Source organism: Schistocerca americana, chromosome 1 (genome assembly GCF_021461395.2).
Source record: "Schistocerca americana isolate TAMUIC-IGC-003095 chromosome 1, iqSchAmer2.1, whole genome shotgun sequence".
In the NCBI taxonomy this organism is placed as follows: Eukaryota; Metazoa; Arthropoda; class Insecta; order Orthoptera; family Acrididae; genus Schistocerca; species Schistocerca americana.
The window spans coordinates 165,594,396-165,615,231 of NC_060119.1; the positions used below are offsets into that span (position 1 = coordinate 165,594,396).

A 20,836-nucleotide genomic window follows, 5' to 3' on the forward strand; every position below is an offset into this window, starting at 1 on the left:
AGTGGATAGGCCTTGAAAAACTGAACACAGATCAATCGAGAAAACAGGAAGAAGTTGTGTGGAACTATGAAAAAAATAAGTAAAATATGCAAGCTGAGTAGTCCATGTCAAAGATATCCAACATCAAGGAGAATCTGAGTTCAGGAGGGCCGTGGTCTCGTGGTTAGCGTGAGTAGCTGTGGAATGCGAGGTCCGTGGTTCAAGTCTTCCCTCCAGTGAAAATTTTAATTTTTTATTTTCGCAAAGTTATGATCTGTCCGTTCGTTCATTGACGTCTCTGTTCACTGTAATAAGTTTAGTGTCTATGTTTTGCGACCGCACCGCAAAACCGTGCGATTAGTAGACGAAAGGACGTGCCTCTCCAATGGGAACCGAAAACATTTGATTGCAAGGTCAGAGATCAACCGATTCCTCCACAGGAAAACATGTCTGATATATTCTATACGACACATGACAGGAATATGTTGTCGACCCACCTAACTTGTAAACTTGGCGAATGGGTAAAAAGATTCTTCTACCTTGCCAGATTTAGGTTTTCTTGGGGATGTGATAATCAGTCCCAAAAAATTGATGAAATCACAAGAGTTTGTCTCATAAACTGCAACAAATGAATGCAACAGTTTCACAGTCGCACAGTTTTCCCTGTGCTCTGTCAAAACATATGTTTTTAACGTTTTCAAATTTTTCCGTGTGTACACCGTCAAATCCTGCATATGTCCAAGCAAATCTGAACATGTCCTGGAACTTTGGAGAGCGAAGTTGATTGTGTGTGTGTGCCTGAACTTTGATAATTGTCTGAAAATAAAAAATTAAAATTTTCACTGGAGGGAAGACTTGAACCAAGGACCTCTCGTTCCATAGCTGCTCACACTAACCACAGCGCTACTGAAATGACGGTGTTCTTAATGTTGCCTATCTTAAGCATGGACTACTCAGTTTGTATATTTTGCTTTTTTTTATTGTTCCACACAACTTCTTCCTGTTTTCTCGATTGATCTGTGTTCAGCTTCTCAAGGCCTATCCACTGTGCCAACTTATAACTAAATCTGAGGGGGGTGCGATGGGGAGGTTCCCTTGTAAGCAAACAGCTATCACTGAGTTTTTTTTTTTCTTGGCGGAAAACCAGAGCAACGCAAATATTCGTACGCGTTTCTTGAATGTCTACAGAGAAATGACAGTGAACAAAAGCACGGTTAGTCGTTGGACGAGGCGTCTGTCTTCATCGAATCAAGGTCACAAGAACCTCTCCGATCACCCGCGTGCCAGGTGGTCGCACACAGTTATGTCGCCTGCAGTGTTGGAACGTACGGTCACTTTTATTAGAGGTGATCGACGGAGCACAGTGAACCATATCGCCGCACAACTGGACGTCTCTGTTGGTAGTCCTGATACGCTCGTACACCAGCTGGAATTAAGGCGTGTGGGCCGGCTGGTGTGGCCGAGAGGTTCAAGGAGATTCAGTCTGGAACCCCGCGACCGCTACGGTCGCATGTTCGAATCCTGCCTCGGGCATGGATGTGTGTGATGTCCTTAGGTTAGTTAAGATTAAGTAGATCTAAGTTCTAGGGGACTGATGACCTCAGATGTTAAGTCCCACAGTGCTCAGAGCCATTTGATCCATTTTTAAGGCGTGTGCCCACTGGTTTCCTCACCGAATAACACAAGATCATGAAGAGCATGCGGAGTTGCTTGCATTTTTAAGGCTGATAGTGACAAATTTTTGTCGAATATCATTTCAAGTGATGAACCGGAAAGGAAACGCCAGTTCATGGAGAGGGCAACACCACCTCTCCTCGGAACAAAAAGTTCAAAGCCGCACCCTCAGAAGTTAAAGTAATAGGGACTGTCTTTTCGGATTCTGAAAGGGTTATTCTGTTTGATGTCCTCCCTCATAGTGTAACGATACACTCTGAAGTGTATTGTGCCACCCTCAGAGACGACTCCAGCGTGTTCCTCGACACAAAAGCAGACGAACTTCGTCTCCATTACGATGCAAGGCCTCATACCAGTCTGCGCACCCGAGGGAGTGTCGTAAAACGTCATTGGACTGTGACGCCAATTCACCCTACATCCCAGATCTCCCATCTTCAGACTTCTATCTGTTTGGCCCAATCAAGGATGCACTCTACGGGAAGCAGTATGTAGATGACGGAGAGATTATTGATACAGAAAGACGTTAGCTCCGACACTGACCAGTAGAGTGGTACTGTGTGGGCATACAGGCCCTCCAAATAAGGTGTCGTAAGGCCATCGCATTGAACGCAGAGTATGTTGAAAAACAGGGTTTAGTAGGCAAAACAGTAAAATGGCATATTGGAATCCCGAATAAAATCAATCTGCTTTCAGAGAAAAATGTGTTGCACTAGCTGTTGAACACCTTTTGTAGTAAATGAATATAGGAACTGGCAATGGCCTTGCAGCAGTGGATACACTGGTTCCGGTCAGATCACCGAAGTTAAGCGCTGTCGGTTGCGGCCGCCACTTGGATGGGTGACCATCCGGGCCGCCATGCGCTGTTGCCATTTTTCGGGGTGCACTCAGCCTCGTGATGCCAACTGAGAAGCTACTCGACCGAACAGTAGCGGCTCCGGTCACAGAAAACCCATCATACCGACCGGCAGAGTGGTGTGCTGACCACACGCCCCTCCTACCCGCATTCTCAGCTGAGGATGACACGGCTGTCGGATAATCCCAATGGGCCACTTGTGGCCTGAAGACGGAGTGCTGTGCTATGCAAATATAGGAATTAGCAACGATAATTTATTACTGACAAAAGCAGAAATTATTTTGAATGTTTTTGACAGAGATGGCTTGCTCAGTACTCCACACTGTAGCGAAGTGTCGCCTGAACATCTCAAAAAATTAACATTTATGTGCTCGACAAAATACGTTCATGCAGACATATCAAATAATATTTAGAAGGTAATATATAACGCATTTTTCCTCTTTCCGTTGTCTTTTGTTTTCTTTCTAAGTCTAACATCGAAATTTTCACCGTTCCATGAACACGACTTTTTTACTGGAGAACCAATATTCATTAAAATCGTTTTTTCATCTGTTGCTTTTTGTTTATTCAGATGTTCTTAAACTTAAATACCTCTTTGCCTTCAGGTATTTGGTCGCTCTTCTGAGAGAACGCTCGAGTAAAATATCAAGTCCTTACGCATCCTTCGAAATGTGTCACAAACACAAAGGAAAGAATAAGATAGAGATTGAATATTAAATCCACTACTATATCACGACTGAGAGCCGAGAGGTTAACTTCCGTTGGTACCAGACGGCGCAACAGTCACCTGTTTTTGGGCCATGGTAGCCATCAGCATACTCGGAATTTCAGAACTCTACACCCAGCACAGTCAGCTGATCATTGCCGTCACTGACCCTATAACGACGTGGTCTGGGGGCTGATTTACACGCAGTCGCGCGACGAGCAACCACCACGAGATGTCGATTATAAGAAGACAGTCGCTCGTGTAGAACGGGCTTTCGGCCCACGAGACTGTGTCGGCAACTCGTTAAAAATACTCATACTGGCGACGGGCAGCTGCAGCGTGCGCTGCAGTTCTAAGAACGGCATTTCGGAGACGTGCGTCGTCCCCCCCCCCCCCCCCCATGTGGAACTAGGACGTCTGATAACCGCCGTCTTGCTCAACGCACTTTCACCAACGTTCGTAAAGCCTCCCAAAACTGTTGACAGTTGCTGCTTGCTGTACTGAAAGGTACAAATTTCGACACCAAAGGACACGTGAATGCAGTTCTGTCATCAATTCCTCAATAATACTTCCCTCAGCTTTAAGAACGTTGGTAGATAAAGCTTTTGTAAACAATTCTACCGTCACGTTTTCTTTCTGTTGCCGTGCGCGCCTGGTAATCGATCGAAATTGTAATGAAACCAAACAAAATGATGACAAAAGTCATGGCGTACCTCCCAATATCGTGTCAGATACCTCGACGTGGCATGGATTCAACAAGTCGTTGGAAGTACCCTGTATAAATATTGAGCCATACTGTCTCTATAGCTTCCATAAAGTGTTGCCGGTGCAGGATTTTGTGCACGAACTGACCACTCGATTACGTCCCACAAATATTCGATGAGATTCACGCCGGGCGATCTGGGTGGTCAAATCGTTCGCTCGAATTGTCCAGAATGTTCTTCAAACAAATCCTGAACAGTTGTGGCCCGGGGATATAGCGCATGATCGTCCATATAAATTCCATCGTTGTTTGGGAATGTGAAGTCCATGAATGGCGGAAAATGATCCAAGTACCAGAACGTAGCCATTTCCAGTCAATGATAGGTTCAGTTGGACCAGAGGACCCAGTTTATTCCATGCCAACACAGTCCACACCATTACAGAGTCACCACCAGCTTGCACAGTTCCTTGTTGACAACTTAGGTCCATGGATTCGTGGGGTCTGTACCACATTCGAAATCTGCCATCACCTCTTAATCTGCCATCACCTCTTACCAACTGAAATTGGGTGTCATCCGACTAGGACACGAGTTTACCGTCTTGTTGAGTCCTACCGGTATGGTCACGAGCCCTGGAAAGGCCCCGCAGGCGATGTCGTGCTGTCGTCTGCTGCCATAACCCATTAACGCCATATTTCGCCGCACATTCCTAACGGATATGTTCGTCATACGTCTCAAAATTATATATCTGCGGTTATTTCACGCAGTGTTGCTTGTCTGTTAGCACTGACAACTCTACACAAACGCGCTGCTCTCGGTCGTTAAGTGAAGGTCGTCGGCCACTGCGATGTCCGCGGTGAGTGTTAATGCCTGAAATTTGGTATTCCCGACCCACTCGTTACACTGTGGATTCGGAATATTGAATTCCCTGACGATTTCCGAAATGGAATGTCCCATGTTTCTAAGTCAGACTACCATTCTGTTTGCTAATTCTCATTGTGCGGCCATAATAACGGCGGAAACCTTTTCACATATCACATAAATCACATGAGAACAAAAGGGGGGCCGGCCGGTGTGGCCGAGCGGTTCTAGGCGCTTGAGTCTGGAACCGCGGGATCGCTACGGTCGCAGGTTCGAATCCTCCCTCGGGCATGGATGTGTGTGATGTCCTTAGATTAGTTAGGTTTAACTAGTTCTAAGTTATAGGGGACTGATGACCTCAGTTGTTAAGTCCCATAGTCCTCAGAGCCATTTGAGCCATTTTAACAAAGGGGGGCTCCGCCAAGGTACTGTCCTTTAATACCTTGTGTACGCGATACTACCGCCATGTGTACATGTGTGTATCACTATTCCACTATTCCACTCAGTGTATCTTGGAGATCTTCGTTTTGAATGCTATTGGTAGGGGAGATACAACATATTAATCGCACATGCGCAGAAACAGGAGATCGTGCCGTCGTCTGCTAACGACGGAAGTTAATCAATATACTTTTCGATATTATTTAGCACTTGGAAGCAAAACAAAACACAATGGATGTAACAAAATGGTGCTATATTCGTATATTACTTTCTGTATACAGGAAATTATATTGAACGATTGTATTGGAGAATAAGCATGAAAGAGAATATAATGACGTTTAATGAGACTCGATGGCTGCTACGCTTGGTAAAGCATACAATCCCTGCATTAAGAGGGCCGTCTCAAGAGGTGCTAAATTCAGGTACTGCGATACCGCTATTCGCAACAGTGTGTTTATGCAAGCGAAAACGTCAAAAGAGGAAGTGCAGGACATAGAGGAACAAATTGTTTTGGAAGACAACTGCTACGGTTGCAAAAACTATAGATGGCCAAAAAGAAATCAAGGAACTGCATCAAAATAATAAGCAATCAGTTCATTCATTCAGTAAACAAAGGCATAATATCTGACATCTTAATGGACTACTCAAACAAATCTTTTTAAAAGTTTTACAAGTTCTGAGAATTAGAAAAGATTCTCCTAAGTCGAATGAAGACGAAAAGAGACCTAAAACTGAACAGAGCGCAAATTGCGGGATATACTTTGTACCATTATTAACTACTCATTGCGCTGTTCCATTCGCCCTTGTTGCGATGGAAAAATTCATGCGATATTCGCTTTTATCTTATTCTCGAGAATACTGCGCACCGTATACGATGACGACAGGAGAATTACTGTACATACTAAGTGGAATTCCGATTCTCTAATTCATCCAACAGTTTCACGAAAAAACGTCGCCCCTCTTCCAGTGATTCGCATTTAAGTTCTTTGGGCATCTTCGTTAAGGGCTACACCGGCCTGTTGCGATTTTAGCAGTGCATCTCTGTCTTGCGTCAGGTCAGTTTGAGATGAATTGTACTGCAACAGTGCTCTAGAAGATGTCACACTAAGTCTTAACCAGTGCACTATACTTTCCCAGAATTATCCCTCAGATCTAAATCTTCCTTTCACTTTGTCTGCTGCTGATCTCACGCTTTGATTCCATTTTATATGGCATCGAAGCGTTGCTGCTACGTAAATGGTGTCAAACGCTCCAGAGGTTTATTACCAATTCAGTTATCGAATACTATATGGTCTTTCGTTTGTTAGATCCATTCAGTATTTATCCACATGTAAGTACAGTAACCATTAAGCAGGCTTAAAGGAAATGTTGCTTAAGCTGTTGTGAATTATAGCAATCTAATGACAATAAACAGCGTAGTTATAACTGGCGCCTAGGGCAAACTCCCACGTTTCAACTCCCTCTCCCCCCCCCCCTCACCCGTGCCAGCCCCCCCCCCCCCTCCGACAACATCTAATCAAGACGATTTTACACGGAACTAAAACGAACAGATTTTAATAATTCTTTTAGTTTGTGATATAACATTGTTTCATTGCCGATCAGTACAAAGACCGTAGTAAAGAAAACGTCGACGACAACATATGCTCTCTACACCACTTACATTATACAGTGCGTTGTTTGACTTGGTATAACGAAGGTGCTTCCGTCTAGCAGCCGAAATAAAAAACAAAGTCTCAACATAGCACAGTTCGAATCTCCTGAACCCTTTTGAACATCTCCGCCTCCTTCCGATTATGGTGTTTTCCAATCCTTTCCCTTCTTCTTCTCCTCTCTTCTACTTCTACCTCCCACTTCTTCCGCCCTTCTTCATTATTTTCACCTTTCACAGAACTGTGTCTCTACGGATATGTTATTCTGACATGGATCTCAAAATTTATCTACATTAATTTCGTTCATAGTTAACACTATGAGCTTATTCTCAAGAATTAGCAGCTTCTAGTCTTGGCAGAAATCCAGTCTGCATTTGGATCGCACCACCATGACACCTGTACAGAAAGGCATGCAGTATTCTGCTGCGACCAGTTTCAAAAGGCTAATTCAAAAATCTTAGCAATAATCCTTCCACATTCGCGTCCGAACTGAGGAATTTTCTCATGGATAAGCCTTTTTATTCTGTTGGGGGGTTTCTGGAAAAATTACTTTGTTTAGTGTTAATTGTAGTAATATTCAAGCTGTTAGGAGTATAAGCGCAGATATTTTTATTGGTGACAGAGGAAGTGTACGGAGCAATCAGTATTTACTTCATTAGCAGACTAAGAATTACATTAAAAGCAGTATGTTTTTAGGTTCGTTAGTACCTCCAAGTAGATGTGGTACAAGGAAACCATTAATATTTATCTTCCCCTGGGCAGTGTACATTCGTGGACCCAAAATTGACAGTCTATACTGACAGGCGTAATCCACGTAATAATTTATGTGATGTGTTCGCAGGAAGAAGATGGTACATATCAAGGTAACAATTATCGCAATATCTGTAGCTATACCCATAGCACCTGGTATAATAGCAGCTTGTCAAATGCATAGGATCCGTCTACATTTTATTTTATCTATATTGATCTCATATACTGACTCGTTCAGTGACCATGGAGATTTGCTCGTCAATTAGGTCCTTCAGAACTAGACGTGTAAAATAATTTTTTTAAAATGTTATAGCTTTTAAAGAGTGCAGCCAACTGAGAGCGTTGCTGATCTCTGTGTGTGTTTTGTGTCGGCAGGTCCGGACGGTCTGGAGGTGAAGGCGACAAGGCGGGGGCGGCAGGCCCCAGCTCGGCGCTGGACTCCAGCTCGGAGTCTGCAGACGGCGACCACAAGCCGCCCGCGGGGCTGGACCAGCAGCAGCAGCAGCCGCCCGGCATCCCCACGCAGGTGCGTTTGATGCGGCCGGCCACGTATTCCTTTCCTGTGCTAACCTCTTCATTGACGTATTCCAATCTCTGTCTTCCTCTACAGTTTTTGCCCTCTACAGCTCCCTCTAGTACCATGGAAATCATTCCCCCATGTCTTAGCAGATGTCCTATCGTCCTGTCCCTTCTCTTTATCAGTGTTTTCCACATATTCCTTTCCTCTCCGATTCTGCGTAGAACCTCCTCATTCCTTACCTTATCAGTCCACCTCATTTTCAACATTCGTCTATAGCACCACATCTCAAATGCTTCGATTCTCTTCTGTTCCGGTTTTCCCACAGTCCATGTTTCAATACCATACAATGCTGTACTCCACACGTACATCCTCAGAAATTTCTTCCTCAAATTAAGGCCGGTATTTGATATTAGTAGACTTCTCTTGGCCAGAAATGCCTTTTTTGCCATAGCGAGTCTGCTCTTGATGTCGTCTTTGCTCCGTCCGTCATTGGTTATTTTACTGCCTAGGTAGCAGAATTCCTTAACTTCATTGACTTCGTGACCATCAATCCTGATGTTAAGTTTCTCGCTGTTCTCATTTCTACTACTTCTCATTGCCTTCCTTCGTCTTTCTCCGATTTACTCTCAAACCATACTGTGTACTCATTAGACTGTTCATTCCGTTCAGCAGATCATTTAATTCTTCTTCACTTTCACTCAGGATAGCAATGTCATCAGCGAATAGTATCATTGATATCCTTTCACCTTGTATTTTAATTCCAGTCCTGAACCTTTCTTTTATTTCCATCATTGCTTCCTCAATGTACAGATTGAAGAGTAGGGGCGAAAGGCTACAGCCTTGTCTTACATCCTTCTTAATACGAGCACTTCGTTCTCGATCGTCCACCCTTATTATTCCCTCTTGGTTGTTGTACATATTGTATATAACCCGTCTCTCCCTATAGCTTACCCCTACTTTCTTCAGAATCTCGAACAGCTTGCACCATTTTATATTGTCGAACGCTTTTTCCAGGTCGACAAATCCTATGAAAGTGTCTTGATTTTTCTTTAGCCTTGCTTCCATTATTAGCCGTACCGTCAGAATATCCTCTCTCGTCCCTTTACTTTTCCTAAAGCCAAACTGATCGTCACCTAGCACATTCTCAATTTTCTTTTCCATTCTTCTGTATGTTATTCTTGTAAGCAGCTTCGATGCATGAGCTGTTAAGTTGATTGTGCGATAATTCTCGCACTTGTCAGCTCTTGCCGTCTTCGGAATTGTGTGGATGATGCTTTTCCGAAAGTCAGATGGTATATCGCCAGACTCATATATTCTACACGCCAACGTGAATAGTCGTTTTGTCGCCACTTCCCCCAATGATTTTAGAGATTCTGATGGAATGTTATATATCCCTTCTTCCTTATTTGACCGTAAGTCCTCTAAAGCTCTTTTAAATTCCGATTCTAATACTGGATGCCCCATCTCTTCTAAATCGGCTCTTGTTTCTTCTTCTATCACATCAGACAAATCTTCACCCTCATAGAGGCTTTTAATGTATTCTTTCCACCTATCTGCTCTCTCCTCTGCATTTAACAGTGGAATTCCCGTTGCACTCTTAATGTTACCACCGTTGCTTTTAATGTCACCAAAGGTTATTTTGACTTTCCTGTATGCTGAGTCTGTCCTTCCGACAATCATATCTTTTTCGATGTCTCCACATATTTCCTGCAGCCATTTCGTCTTAGCTTCCCTGCACTTCCTATTTATTTCATTCCTCAGCGACTTGTATTTCTGTATTCCTGATATTCCCGGAACATGTTTGTACTTCCTCCTTTCATCAATCAACTGAAGTATTTCTTCTGTTACCCATGGTTTCTTCTTTGTACCTATGTTTTCCTTTCCAACTTCTGTGATGGCCATTTTTAGAGATGTCCATTCCTCTTCAACTGTACTGCCTACTGCGCTATTCCTTATTGCTGTATCTATAGCGTTAGAGAACTTCAAACGTATCTCGTCATTCCTTAGTACTTCCGTTTCCCACTTCTTTGCGTATTGATTCTTCCTGACTAATGTCTTGAACTTCAGCCTATTCTTCATCACTACTATATTGTGATCTGAGTCTATATCTGCTCCTGGGTACGCCTTACAATCCAGTATCTGATTTCGGAATCTCTGCCTGACCATGATGTAATCTAATTGAAATCTTCCCGTATCTCCCGGCCTTTTCCAAGTATACCTCCTCCTCTTATGATTCTTGAACAGGGTATTCGCTATTACTAGCTGAAACTTGTTACAGAACTCAATTAGGCTTTCTCCTCTTTCATTCCTTGTCCCAAGCCCATATTCTCCTTTAACCTTTTCTTCTACTCCTTCCCATACCACTGCATTCCAGTCGCCCATGACTATCAGATTTTCGTCCCCCTCTACATACTGCATTACCCTTTCAATATCCTCATACACTTTCTCTATCTGTTCATCTTCAGCTTGCGACGTCGGCATGTATTCCTGAACTATCGTTGTCGGTGTTGGTCTGCTGTCGATTCTGATTAGAACAACCCGGTCACTGAACTGTTCACAGTAACACACCCTCTGTCCTACCTTCTATTCATAACGAATCCTACACCTGTTATAGCATTTTCTGCTGCTGTTGATATTACCCCATACACATCTGACCAGAAATCCTTGTCTTCCTTCCACTTCACTTCACTGACCCCTACTATATCTAGATTGGGCCTTTGCATTTCCCTTTTCAGATTTTCTAGTTTCCCTACCACGTTCAAGCTTCTGACATTCCACGCCCCGACTCGTAGAACGTTATCCTTTCGTTGATTATTCAATCTTTTTCTCATGGTAACCTCCCCCTTGGCAGTCCCCTCCCGGAGATCCGAAGGGGGACTATTCCTGAATCTTTTGCCAATGGAGAGATCATCATGACAGTTCTTCAAATACAGGCCACATGTCCTGTGGATACACGTTACGTGTTTTTAATGCAGTGGTTCCCATTGCCTTCTGCATCCTCATGTCGTTGATCACTGCTGATTCTTCCGCCTTTAGGGGAAATTTCCCACCCCTAGGACAAGAGAGTGCCCTGAACCTCTATCCGGTCCTCCGCCCTCTTTGACAAGGCCGTTGGCAGAATGAGGCTGACTTCTTATGCCGGAAGTCTTCGGCCGCCAATGCTGATTATTTATCAAAATTTCGGGGACCAAAGACGTTTTGATTATGAACCAAAGACGCTACCCCTAGACCACGGGTACCCCCATATGCATACCTTAAGAGGTATAATAACTTGTTTGTCTTCGCTAGTGTGAAACAAATCTCTTCTGCTGCAAGCTCTTTGCTACTGCGAAATGCTTTCTGTAAATCGCGCTGGGTAAGTGAAGCGCATACATTGGTTCTAGTAGGATCTTATATACCAGCAAACAGGCTGTGTTGCTTGAGGCTTTCCCGATGGATTAGTTGAAGATATGGTTCTCGGGCGAGATGTCGGATGTCGTTGTGAAGTTCCCACAATATTTCAGTGGTGCAGCTGATCGACATCTTGAGGTGCGGTGAACACATTGCTGGGCAGTTTTCTTTTTTTTTTCTTACCCCCTTGCCCCATGAGGGCGGAGAAGGTTGGAGGTCTGGCAGTGGTACAGTCAACACACTCTTTAGCCAGTAGACATTATACACTAACACAGATGATAAACACGAAACAAGATGACATTCTTACCATGAATTCAATTTTTTTAAGGGTAGTCTTAATAGGAGAACGTAAGATATGATGTTGTCTTCATGTATGGTTTAAAAACAATGATAAAAACGTGGACAGACAGCAGTTAAAACATTTCACAAATACCTGAAGAACAGTAAACACTTGAAAAGAAAAAACGCAGAAGAGACACTCACCATTAAAGACGACGCACTATAAACTTTCATTAAACTGAAAAAGGACCTGCCCTGGGACGGCAGATGGTTGATATAGAGCCATAGAAGGAGATAGGAGAGCTGTGGTAATGTGGACTAAGGATTGGGAAGAGGTGGTGATGAGTAGTCAGTATTGGGATCTATAAATTTGAAGGGAGAAGGGGGTGAGAGATAGGGACCGACAAGTAAGGGAAAAGGAGGAGGTGTGGTATGGGGTGAGGACGAAGAGGGAGCGATTGGGGGGGAGGAGGGGGTACGAATAGGGTGGGATGGATTCAAAGTTCGTAGGATGGGTACATGTCGAGGCGGAGTTCGCGTTCTGAGAGGGAGAGGGTTGAAATTTCTTTGGGAGGGGATGTGGAGGGTATGTAGGTGGATTACTGGTTTGATGTGAAGGTACAGTCGCAGCAGCACCACTAGGACCGTAAAGGAGTTTGCAGATGGTGCAGCTTATTCGGAGATGTTCAGTGTGAACGAGGAGAAGTGGAAATTCGATGAGTTGGTAAGGGGTTCCTTCGAGCGGGGGGCAGGAGGGGGGAGGGGGAGGGTAGGCAAGCGTCGGCGGAAAGCAAGAAAAGAATTTCGAGTATTTTGAGGGACTTGTAGAACTTGGGTGGGGTGGATAGCCATGCAATATTTCCTTAGAAAAGTATAGGATGGATCAGGAATTTGTCTGTGTGAATGATAGTGGAGGAGTGTAGTCCTCATGATCGGCCAGTTAGTAATTTTAATAGTTCTAGTCTATCACTAATGGGCTGTGACTGAAGCCTCATATTTATGCCAGTCTAAGAAGAAACGGCGCAGGCGTGAAGGCACCAAATTCGGTGGCCAATAGAGGAGATATCCTAATCGGTAGCGATAGAGTTAGCTACGCCGTCTGCTGGACGATGAACCAAAAGCTCCGGCGCACGTGCCAAGACTGTCAATCATAATATGCGCTTTCGTCGGTCAATACTACGCCCTAAGTCCGGAGCCGCCTGCCGATGTAGAGTACGTAAAGTGATAGTGGCAAGTAGCGTATAATCGCAGTGAAAACAACTGCGTTTATTTTATGAACAAAATTCTGAATATGATTCCTCCAAAAAACCTTTTTGTCTGTCTTTAATCCTGAGAATTTGATAGGCTACGTTATTGCCATTTTTTAGCACTGTCCTTTTTTGCCCCATTAGCTGAATGGTCAGTGCGTTGGATTGCCACGCATGGGGACCCAGGTTCGATTCCCGGCTAGGGAGGGAGATTTTCTCCCCTCACGGACTGAGTGTTGTGCTGTCCTCATCATCATTTCATCCCCATTGTCGACGCGCAGGTAGCCCAATGTGGCGTCGCACTCAATAAGATCTGCTCTTGGCGGCCGAACTTCCCGTCTGGGAACTCTCGGCCACTGACGCCATACACTCATTTCCATTTCCAACTCTCTCATCGGCTTTCATTCTGTAACCACACAGACTACAAGTACTGTCATCGCTTCGGTATGAGACTATGCTGTCATATTTGTTTCAGCCATCTCCTTTCCTGTACTGACCTGATGTTCGGCCACTGCAGATTTCTCTGGCTGGTCCAGTAGCGTGTGTCATCGATGGTCGACGCATCTGTCCAGCACGCTGTGACACATCCAGTGTATGACTCCCACAGCTACAGGGACTCTTATAGACACCATGCCTTCTTAAATCAAGGTTGTGGTTCACTGAGCCTAAACACTTCGTTGTGTAGGATGGTGACACCTGGTGGTCTGTAAATATAGCTCCTTCCGTGTAGATCCGCAGCTCGGTAGATATGCTGTTTGTATCTTACATATACATTTATACACATTATATACTAACTGGGGTACCCGGCTCCACTCAGGGAGTTAATAATCGAATTTTTCCATTCATGCAACAGAATCCTTGTGTTCGTCTATTGAATTTTTTCCCTTCGGAAGATAGGCATATTTTACCCATTTTTCCAATAACGACATGTTTTTGTTTGTTATATTCATCCGTCGGGTCGTAGTCGAATACTTCATTTGTTAGATTGTACCGTTTACTCGTCCTCGTCCACCCTTCTCCTAGGGTGATACTTTCACGACTGGCTTGCATTCGCAATCTTTTATTATAAAATTGTTTCGCAATTCTTGATTCTTCAATCCGTTCATCATTTCGTTGTTCTTCGGTGTCTCTGCTTCTCCCGGTGCTCATTCTTGTTTGTTGGGAACTTAAACGTGCTTCGCTCTCTTCGTCTGTTTAGTTTTTTCGCTGTCTTTGCTTCAGAACTGGTATAATCTCTTCTTTTACCTCTGGGTATTGTCTAAAATATAGATCAAATCAACTTTTTATTAACAAATACGCTAAGTACACTTACACACTTATCACTATTTTCGGTCACTGTATCACTATGGCTACCGATATTTTACTGTTTTTGTTTCCTCACTGCATTACTTTCTCGGTTCCCCCCTTTGTCACTGATGAGAAACTGATGTTCGAAACCACGACGGGTGTTGCTATATGTACCCCCTACCAATGCGTAGCGCCACCAGTGACGAATTCCAGAACGTACCAAAAAGGTTTCGAATGATCCACAATGTTCCTGAACGTTCCATAACGTTGAAGAGTGTTCTGGAATGTTCCACAATGATCTAGGATATTACGGATGTTCTCCAACTCTCTGAAATATTACAGAATATTCCAGACTACTCCCGAACATTTTAACATGCCACATCATTGTGGAACAATCTGGAATGTTGTGGAATGCTCTCGAATGTTACGGAATCTTCTAGAAATTCCTAGAGAACGAAACTTCCCAGTCCTTAGATCTTAAAAAGCACACCCTTCAGGTAAAAATGGGCACCCTCCCTTGATTGTATCGGGACTCGTTTCTAAGTTTTAATGGCACGCACATTGTACACTTACCTTTATAATATACATTCATTACAAAAATATATAGTCTATATCCGTTTGAATGTTCACTAGAGCATCGGGTGAAGATTTGAAATAAATCGGTCAAGAACTTTCCGAGATTTTTAAGAACAACGTTTTACTATTCTATAGTAAATATATACTTATGTATTATAAATCTTATAAAAATATGTACCCTACGTCCGTCAGAACGTTTATTAGAGTATCGTGTAAAAATTTGAAGCAAATCGGTCTAGCAGGTGTATTATAAATATTTAAAAGAATACGAAGCCTCTGTCTGTCCGAAAGTTCATTTGAGTATCGTGTGAAAATTTGAAGTAAATCACTCACGAGCCAGTCGAGATTTTTGGTAACAACGTTTTCTCGTTATATATTCTGTATACCGTAATGCATTATATACATAACAAAAATATATAGCTTACATCAGGCCGAATGTTCATTAGAGTATCATGTAAAAATTTAAAGTAAATCGGTCTAGAATTTTGGAGAGTTTTAGTAACAAAGTTTCCGTTTTATATATTACATACATAGTTATACACTATATATATTTAAAAAGAATATGTAGCCTGTGTCCGTCCAAATGTTCGTTAGAATACTGAGTAAAAATCTGAAGTAATTAGGTCAACTACGTTTCGACATTTTTGGCAACAAAGTTAAACAACTACTTGTTTTTATATTGTGGTATAGACTACAAAGCTGCAACCTACGACAGTGTTTACATTGAACTTATAATAATGTTGCTGTATCAGTCCGCTACCATGTAGTGGAATAGTTTATACGGTCTACACTTCTTGTAGTGGTCCGTTTACAATGTGCTGACATGATCTAGAAGCTTGCGCTCGTTACAAAAGCACGCGATGTTCACTTCCTCGGTAGAGGTCGTGGCGTCTTGTTTACATGCGTACGTCAAAAGGCAAAGTGATTGTGTCAGAAGCACGCGCAACGTGTTGTTATTGTGTCATAACACTTGTTGGTTTTGATAACTGAGTCAGTTAATTGCGTGCGGACGCATTGGTCCACGAGATGCGTGGCTCATTAGCAGCTGTCGATCATGCAGACACTCAGATTACGCGTCATACTTCATCAAGGCCTCGGCCGATAAACTACATGCATGCCTCTGTCGCAATGATAATGAAAATAAATGGCGTCGAGACATTTTCTACAGAGAAGATTTTATGGAACAACTGCGAGAACTTCGTAATATACTTTCAGCTACATTACCGATGCGCACCGCTGATCATAAAATTGCAACGACAGGGAGAAATACCGAGAATTCGCTGCCCGGAGCACCAGTCCAACGCCTTCCGTATCGACATAAATTTATGTGCGACATAAACTAAAGTCGGCAGGGAGGGGTATTTCTACGTCTGAAAGATAATGTCTACTCGGATTTTGCGCAATTCACATAAGATTGACGTTAATAGCACCCCTTTGAGGATGCAAATCAGGTTTGCTTTAGATACGCGCTGTAACGGTCGTGAGTGTTAGTTGGCTTTGAGACTGGAGGTAGTGAGCTGCTGTTAGTCGAGAATGCCCTTACGGAGACAAAGACTCCATTATTAACACATCACTGAGTGGCCGAGCGGTTCTAGGCGCTTCAGTCCGGAACCGCGCTGCTGATACGGTCGCAGGTTCGAGTCCTGCCTCGGCCATGGACGTGTGAGATGTCCTTAGGTTCTAGGTAGTTCTAAGTCTAGGGGACTGATGACCTCGGATGTTGTCCCATGGTGCTTAGAGCCATTTTAACCATTATTTTTGAAGTTTGAACGAAGTCACGTAATAGAGCTACAAGAGATGGATGCTCCTTCTGCGATATTGCCCAAAGACTTGGCAGGAATGTAGCCATGATACATGACTGCTGGCACCGACGGTCACAAGGATTTACTGTCGCTAGGAAGACGGGGCTCCGGACGGTCACTTGAAGCTACCGAGAGGAAAGACCACAGTGTTCGCGTGTGGCTCTGGCGCTTCGTACTGCAACTGCACAAGCAGTTGCACCACAGTGACAGAAGTGCTACAAATCTGTTACTTCAACAACAGCTCCGAGCCTGATGTCGTGTAGCTTGCATTCGACTGACCCCAGACCACCGCCATTTGCGACTTCAGTGGCGTCAAGCGAGAGCTCTTTGGAGGGCAGGGTGGAGGTCTATTTTGTTTTCCGATTAAAGCTGGTTCAGCCTCGGTGCCAGTGATGGCCGTGTTTTGGTTAGGAGGCCAGTTGAGGGCCTGAAAGCAACCTGCCTGCTTGCTGGGTACACTGGACCTACACGAGGAGTTAGGGGCTGGGGTGCGATTTCTCGTGACAGCAGGATCACTCTCGTGGTTTCCCACGCACCCAGACTGCAAAACTGTACGTCATTCTGGCGATTCGACTTCTTGTGCTACCATTCATGTACAGCATATCCAAGGACTGTTTTCCAACAAGACATCGCTCGCCCACATACCGCTGTTGTAACCCAAAATGCTCTACGGAGTATCGACATGTTGCCTTGACCCGCTCGAACACCAGATCTGTCTCTAATCGAGCATATATGGGACAGCATCGGACGACAACTCCAGCGTCAACCACTCCCAAGTTAATCATCCGCGTATTCACCGGCCAAGTGCAGCAGTCATGGAACTCCATCCCACAAACTGACATCCGGCACACAATGCATGCACGTTTGCATGCTTGCTTTCAACATTCTAGCGGTTATACCGGTTATTAATGTACCACCACTCCACATTAGCAATGGCTTATCTCACGCTTACCTTAACCTGTGATCTTTCAATATTAATCACTTAAATACTTCACATAGAAGAACGTATTTCCGAAATTTCATCACTCTACATTGATTATTTTTTGGTGCTGCGATTTTTTTCGTCAGTGTATGTTGTACATGTAACTGCACGCCGTACCACCACGCCATGTACTGGCACTGTACAACGATGACGAATACGATATGTAAGCGCTCGTTCTCCTTCGAGCCTCAAAAAACGGATGCAACCATCGTGATGCAAAACGCAGAACCGGGGCTCGTTTGAAAAGACAACATAGTATCACCGATGAGTCCAGAGTGGTCTTTGGGCACACAGCTGCCGGGAGCCTGTTTCTGCTGCCATGTTATGGAAAGCCGCAACAAAGGGAGCCTTGCTGGCAGTCCATAGTGTCCCAGATGTCGTCATACAGTTCGTTTGGAGACTTGTCTCACTGCAAACAAGCCCAGTTCCTAGTTCAAGGTGCGTGACAGGATTTATACGAGAACAGTCCAGAAAGTAAGAGATGTTTTGAAGTAACAATTAACGGTATGGAAAAACCAAATTTTATTTTATAGATGAAATTTGGGGAAAACGTTCCTCAGTCATGAAACGACGATTTTCACGTATTTCGGGGTTGATTTTCATCACCAGTTTGTCAGTCACATAGCTAGGCCTGCCAGTTCAGTCCTCAACGTGAATACTGGTAGGGTCACTTTTAAAATCAGTGCACCATTGCAACACGCGTCTTTCACTCATTATTCCTTTTCCGTGCACATCACAAATGTTGCGACAAATTTCGAAATTTCGATTGGTTTGCAGTTTTTTGCCAAGAAAAACCTGATCATAGAAGACAGCTCACAAGTGGCGGGCTTTTCTTGTGCAGCGCACATTTTAACAAGTTATAAAAAGCAAAGTAGCAGACACACAGAACACGCGCTAGAACCGCTGGATGGGTACTGAGTATAGGAACTTTATGATCCCAAAATGGCGGCTGTAGCACCGACCACCTCTGCGAGAGACCAAAACGTCTGTTACTTTCTGGATATCCCTCATACGATCCTGCATGGCCGGATGAACAGTTTGTTCGTCCTCACAAGCTCTCGTTCCGCGAGTTGTTAATGTCCAACACGGCGTTGAGTATAGCCCCGCTGAACCCATCGATTCCACAACCGCCTAACAGTTGTAGGATTCCGACCAATGCGAACAAGAATATGGTGGAACAATAAACTGCAATCCTGATAGGTCATAATCCTACCACCGTCGAATTCCGACACGACTGGTACATGTTTCTTCCTCTTAGAGGAAGCATGACACGATCTTTTTATAAACAAATAATTTCCAAATCCGATTTTTGAACGATTCTACCGCGTGATCCTTTCTGGTACAAGATGAAACAGAACTCCTCCGACAAACTTTCAGAGCGATACATTTTGGTATGCAGAACCCACCGTCTACGGCACCGCTTTAGAAAGTAATAATGTAAATGAGACATGGTAGTTACTGGAATTTAGGAAAACGTGGAAGGGAGCACCCACCAATATAACTTTATTTTCTCATAACCTGTTTATTTAACAGTGTATAACCATAAACGTTGTGATCCATCTTACAAAATGAACAAATTTGCTAGAGAAATCAAAACAGCAAACAATAATTATAAGACGGCCGGATCTGCAGCCCGCCCGTTATCAGATGAAACAGCGGTGTTTACTACCGCACTTTATTAAATGGCCTTCTGCAACACATGAAAACTATACAAGCACCATTGATGACAAGAGTGACTCAGTTGCTCACAACAGATGACGTAACTTTCAATTTAAGAGCTGTATATCGAGAGGTTCGGCATTAAGATGCGCACCTGTGCTTAAAGGTTAAACAGATTAGGAAACAATATGACAATGATAAGGCTTACTTCGAAGCAACCAACCTCTTGATTCCAATCTGCAACCAAGGTGCTACTGGATCCCAGCCCGCCCCTTTTGACAATCTTATTTTGACTAAAGCCCTAATGACATTTGGCTGTTAATAGTTTCAAAGTTAAACTGACTGTCAGTTATTAAGATCGCTCTGAAGGAACGTCTTAAAACATTACTTGTGAACATTTATTACAAGAGAAATCACTCGGCGGGACCACAAGATCCAGCTAAAAATACATCAATAATGACACGGCCTTTCAAATACAGTAACGCACAGTGTAGTACAACAGGTTGTTCAGATTATAACAAATGGAATTAAAATCAAAGAATTGAACCGGTTAACATCCTAATCCAACCAGAAGACTCCTTTGTTCAACAGTAACCTGTTCCTTAGTACAATTTTCTGGCTGTATTTACGACCAGGAGCTGATTCATTAGAACATTGATGATCGGGTATAAACCAGAAAGGAAAGGCAGTATAATAGTGGGTCAAATTTTTAAACAACTATTGTCTTAGTACAATATTACGACGTATATTTACTACCATAGAGCCGACCGAGTAAAACTCTAAGGTCGGGTACAAACCAGAGAATAATTAGGAGGTCAGGTAGACAATGACACAAATCACCACTAGGATTACAGAATGTTACTCCCTTTTATCAACAAGCAGTTCCATGGATCCACGGGGCGTCGCAGCGGTTACTGAGTGGTGCCAATGGAAGCGAGGTAGAAGACGGTAGGCAGGCCACGAGCGGTCGTCCAACACGAATGTTGCCAACTAACCCACGGGATATCGGCCTACTGTTTGTAGTCGACGCTGACCCCGGCGAAGTACTCCTGTATCTTCGCTCTGCGCAGGCCCTCCTTGAGTAGCCCGTGGCTTCAGTCGCTCGGACCTCATGACAACCTCTTGTCGTGATGCTACCGCCAATCCCCAAACTTCGTGCCCCCTTCTCCGCCCAGCAAACCCGATATATATGTCGGCAACCAAAGACATAACCCACAGATACCACCTCTTCTTCATAGATATTGGCAATGAAGCCGCAAGAGGGATAGTCGATATTACACCTGAGCCAGTGGCGCCAGACAGAACACTCTACTAATTCAATGCCACCACGATTCAGTAACTATGATTTATTCGCAATCACCTCTGTTTCTGTGGAAACAATTAGACAAAAGCGTAAAACTCGTAATGCGTAATTAGCAAAAAGTACAACACGAAACACGGTGTAATGCAACAACTCTCAGAGGCAAAACTATTGTCATGTGGT

At 43.8% G+C, this 20,836-nt stretch overlaps 1 protein-coding gene across 1 annotated transcript in view; it reads left to right on the forward strand.

Annotated features, from left to right (window-relative positions):
* Positions 1-20,836, forward strand: part of LOC124551947 (homeobox protein six1-like) — a gene marked incomplete at its 3' end in the record, with an annotated part of 416,701 nt that overhangs the window by 350,383 nt on the left and 45,482 nt on the right. The window contains exon 2 of the mRNA XM_047126479.1: positions 7,987-8,137. Within this exon, the coding sequence (XP_046982435.1) occupies positions 7,987-8,137 (151 nt within the window). The remainder of the gene's footprint in view (positions 1-7,986; positions 8,138-20,836) is intronic.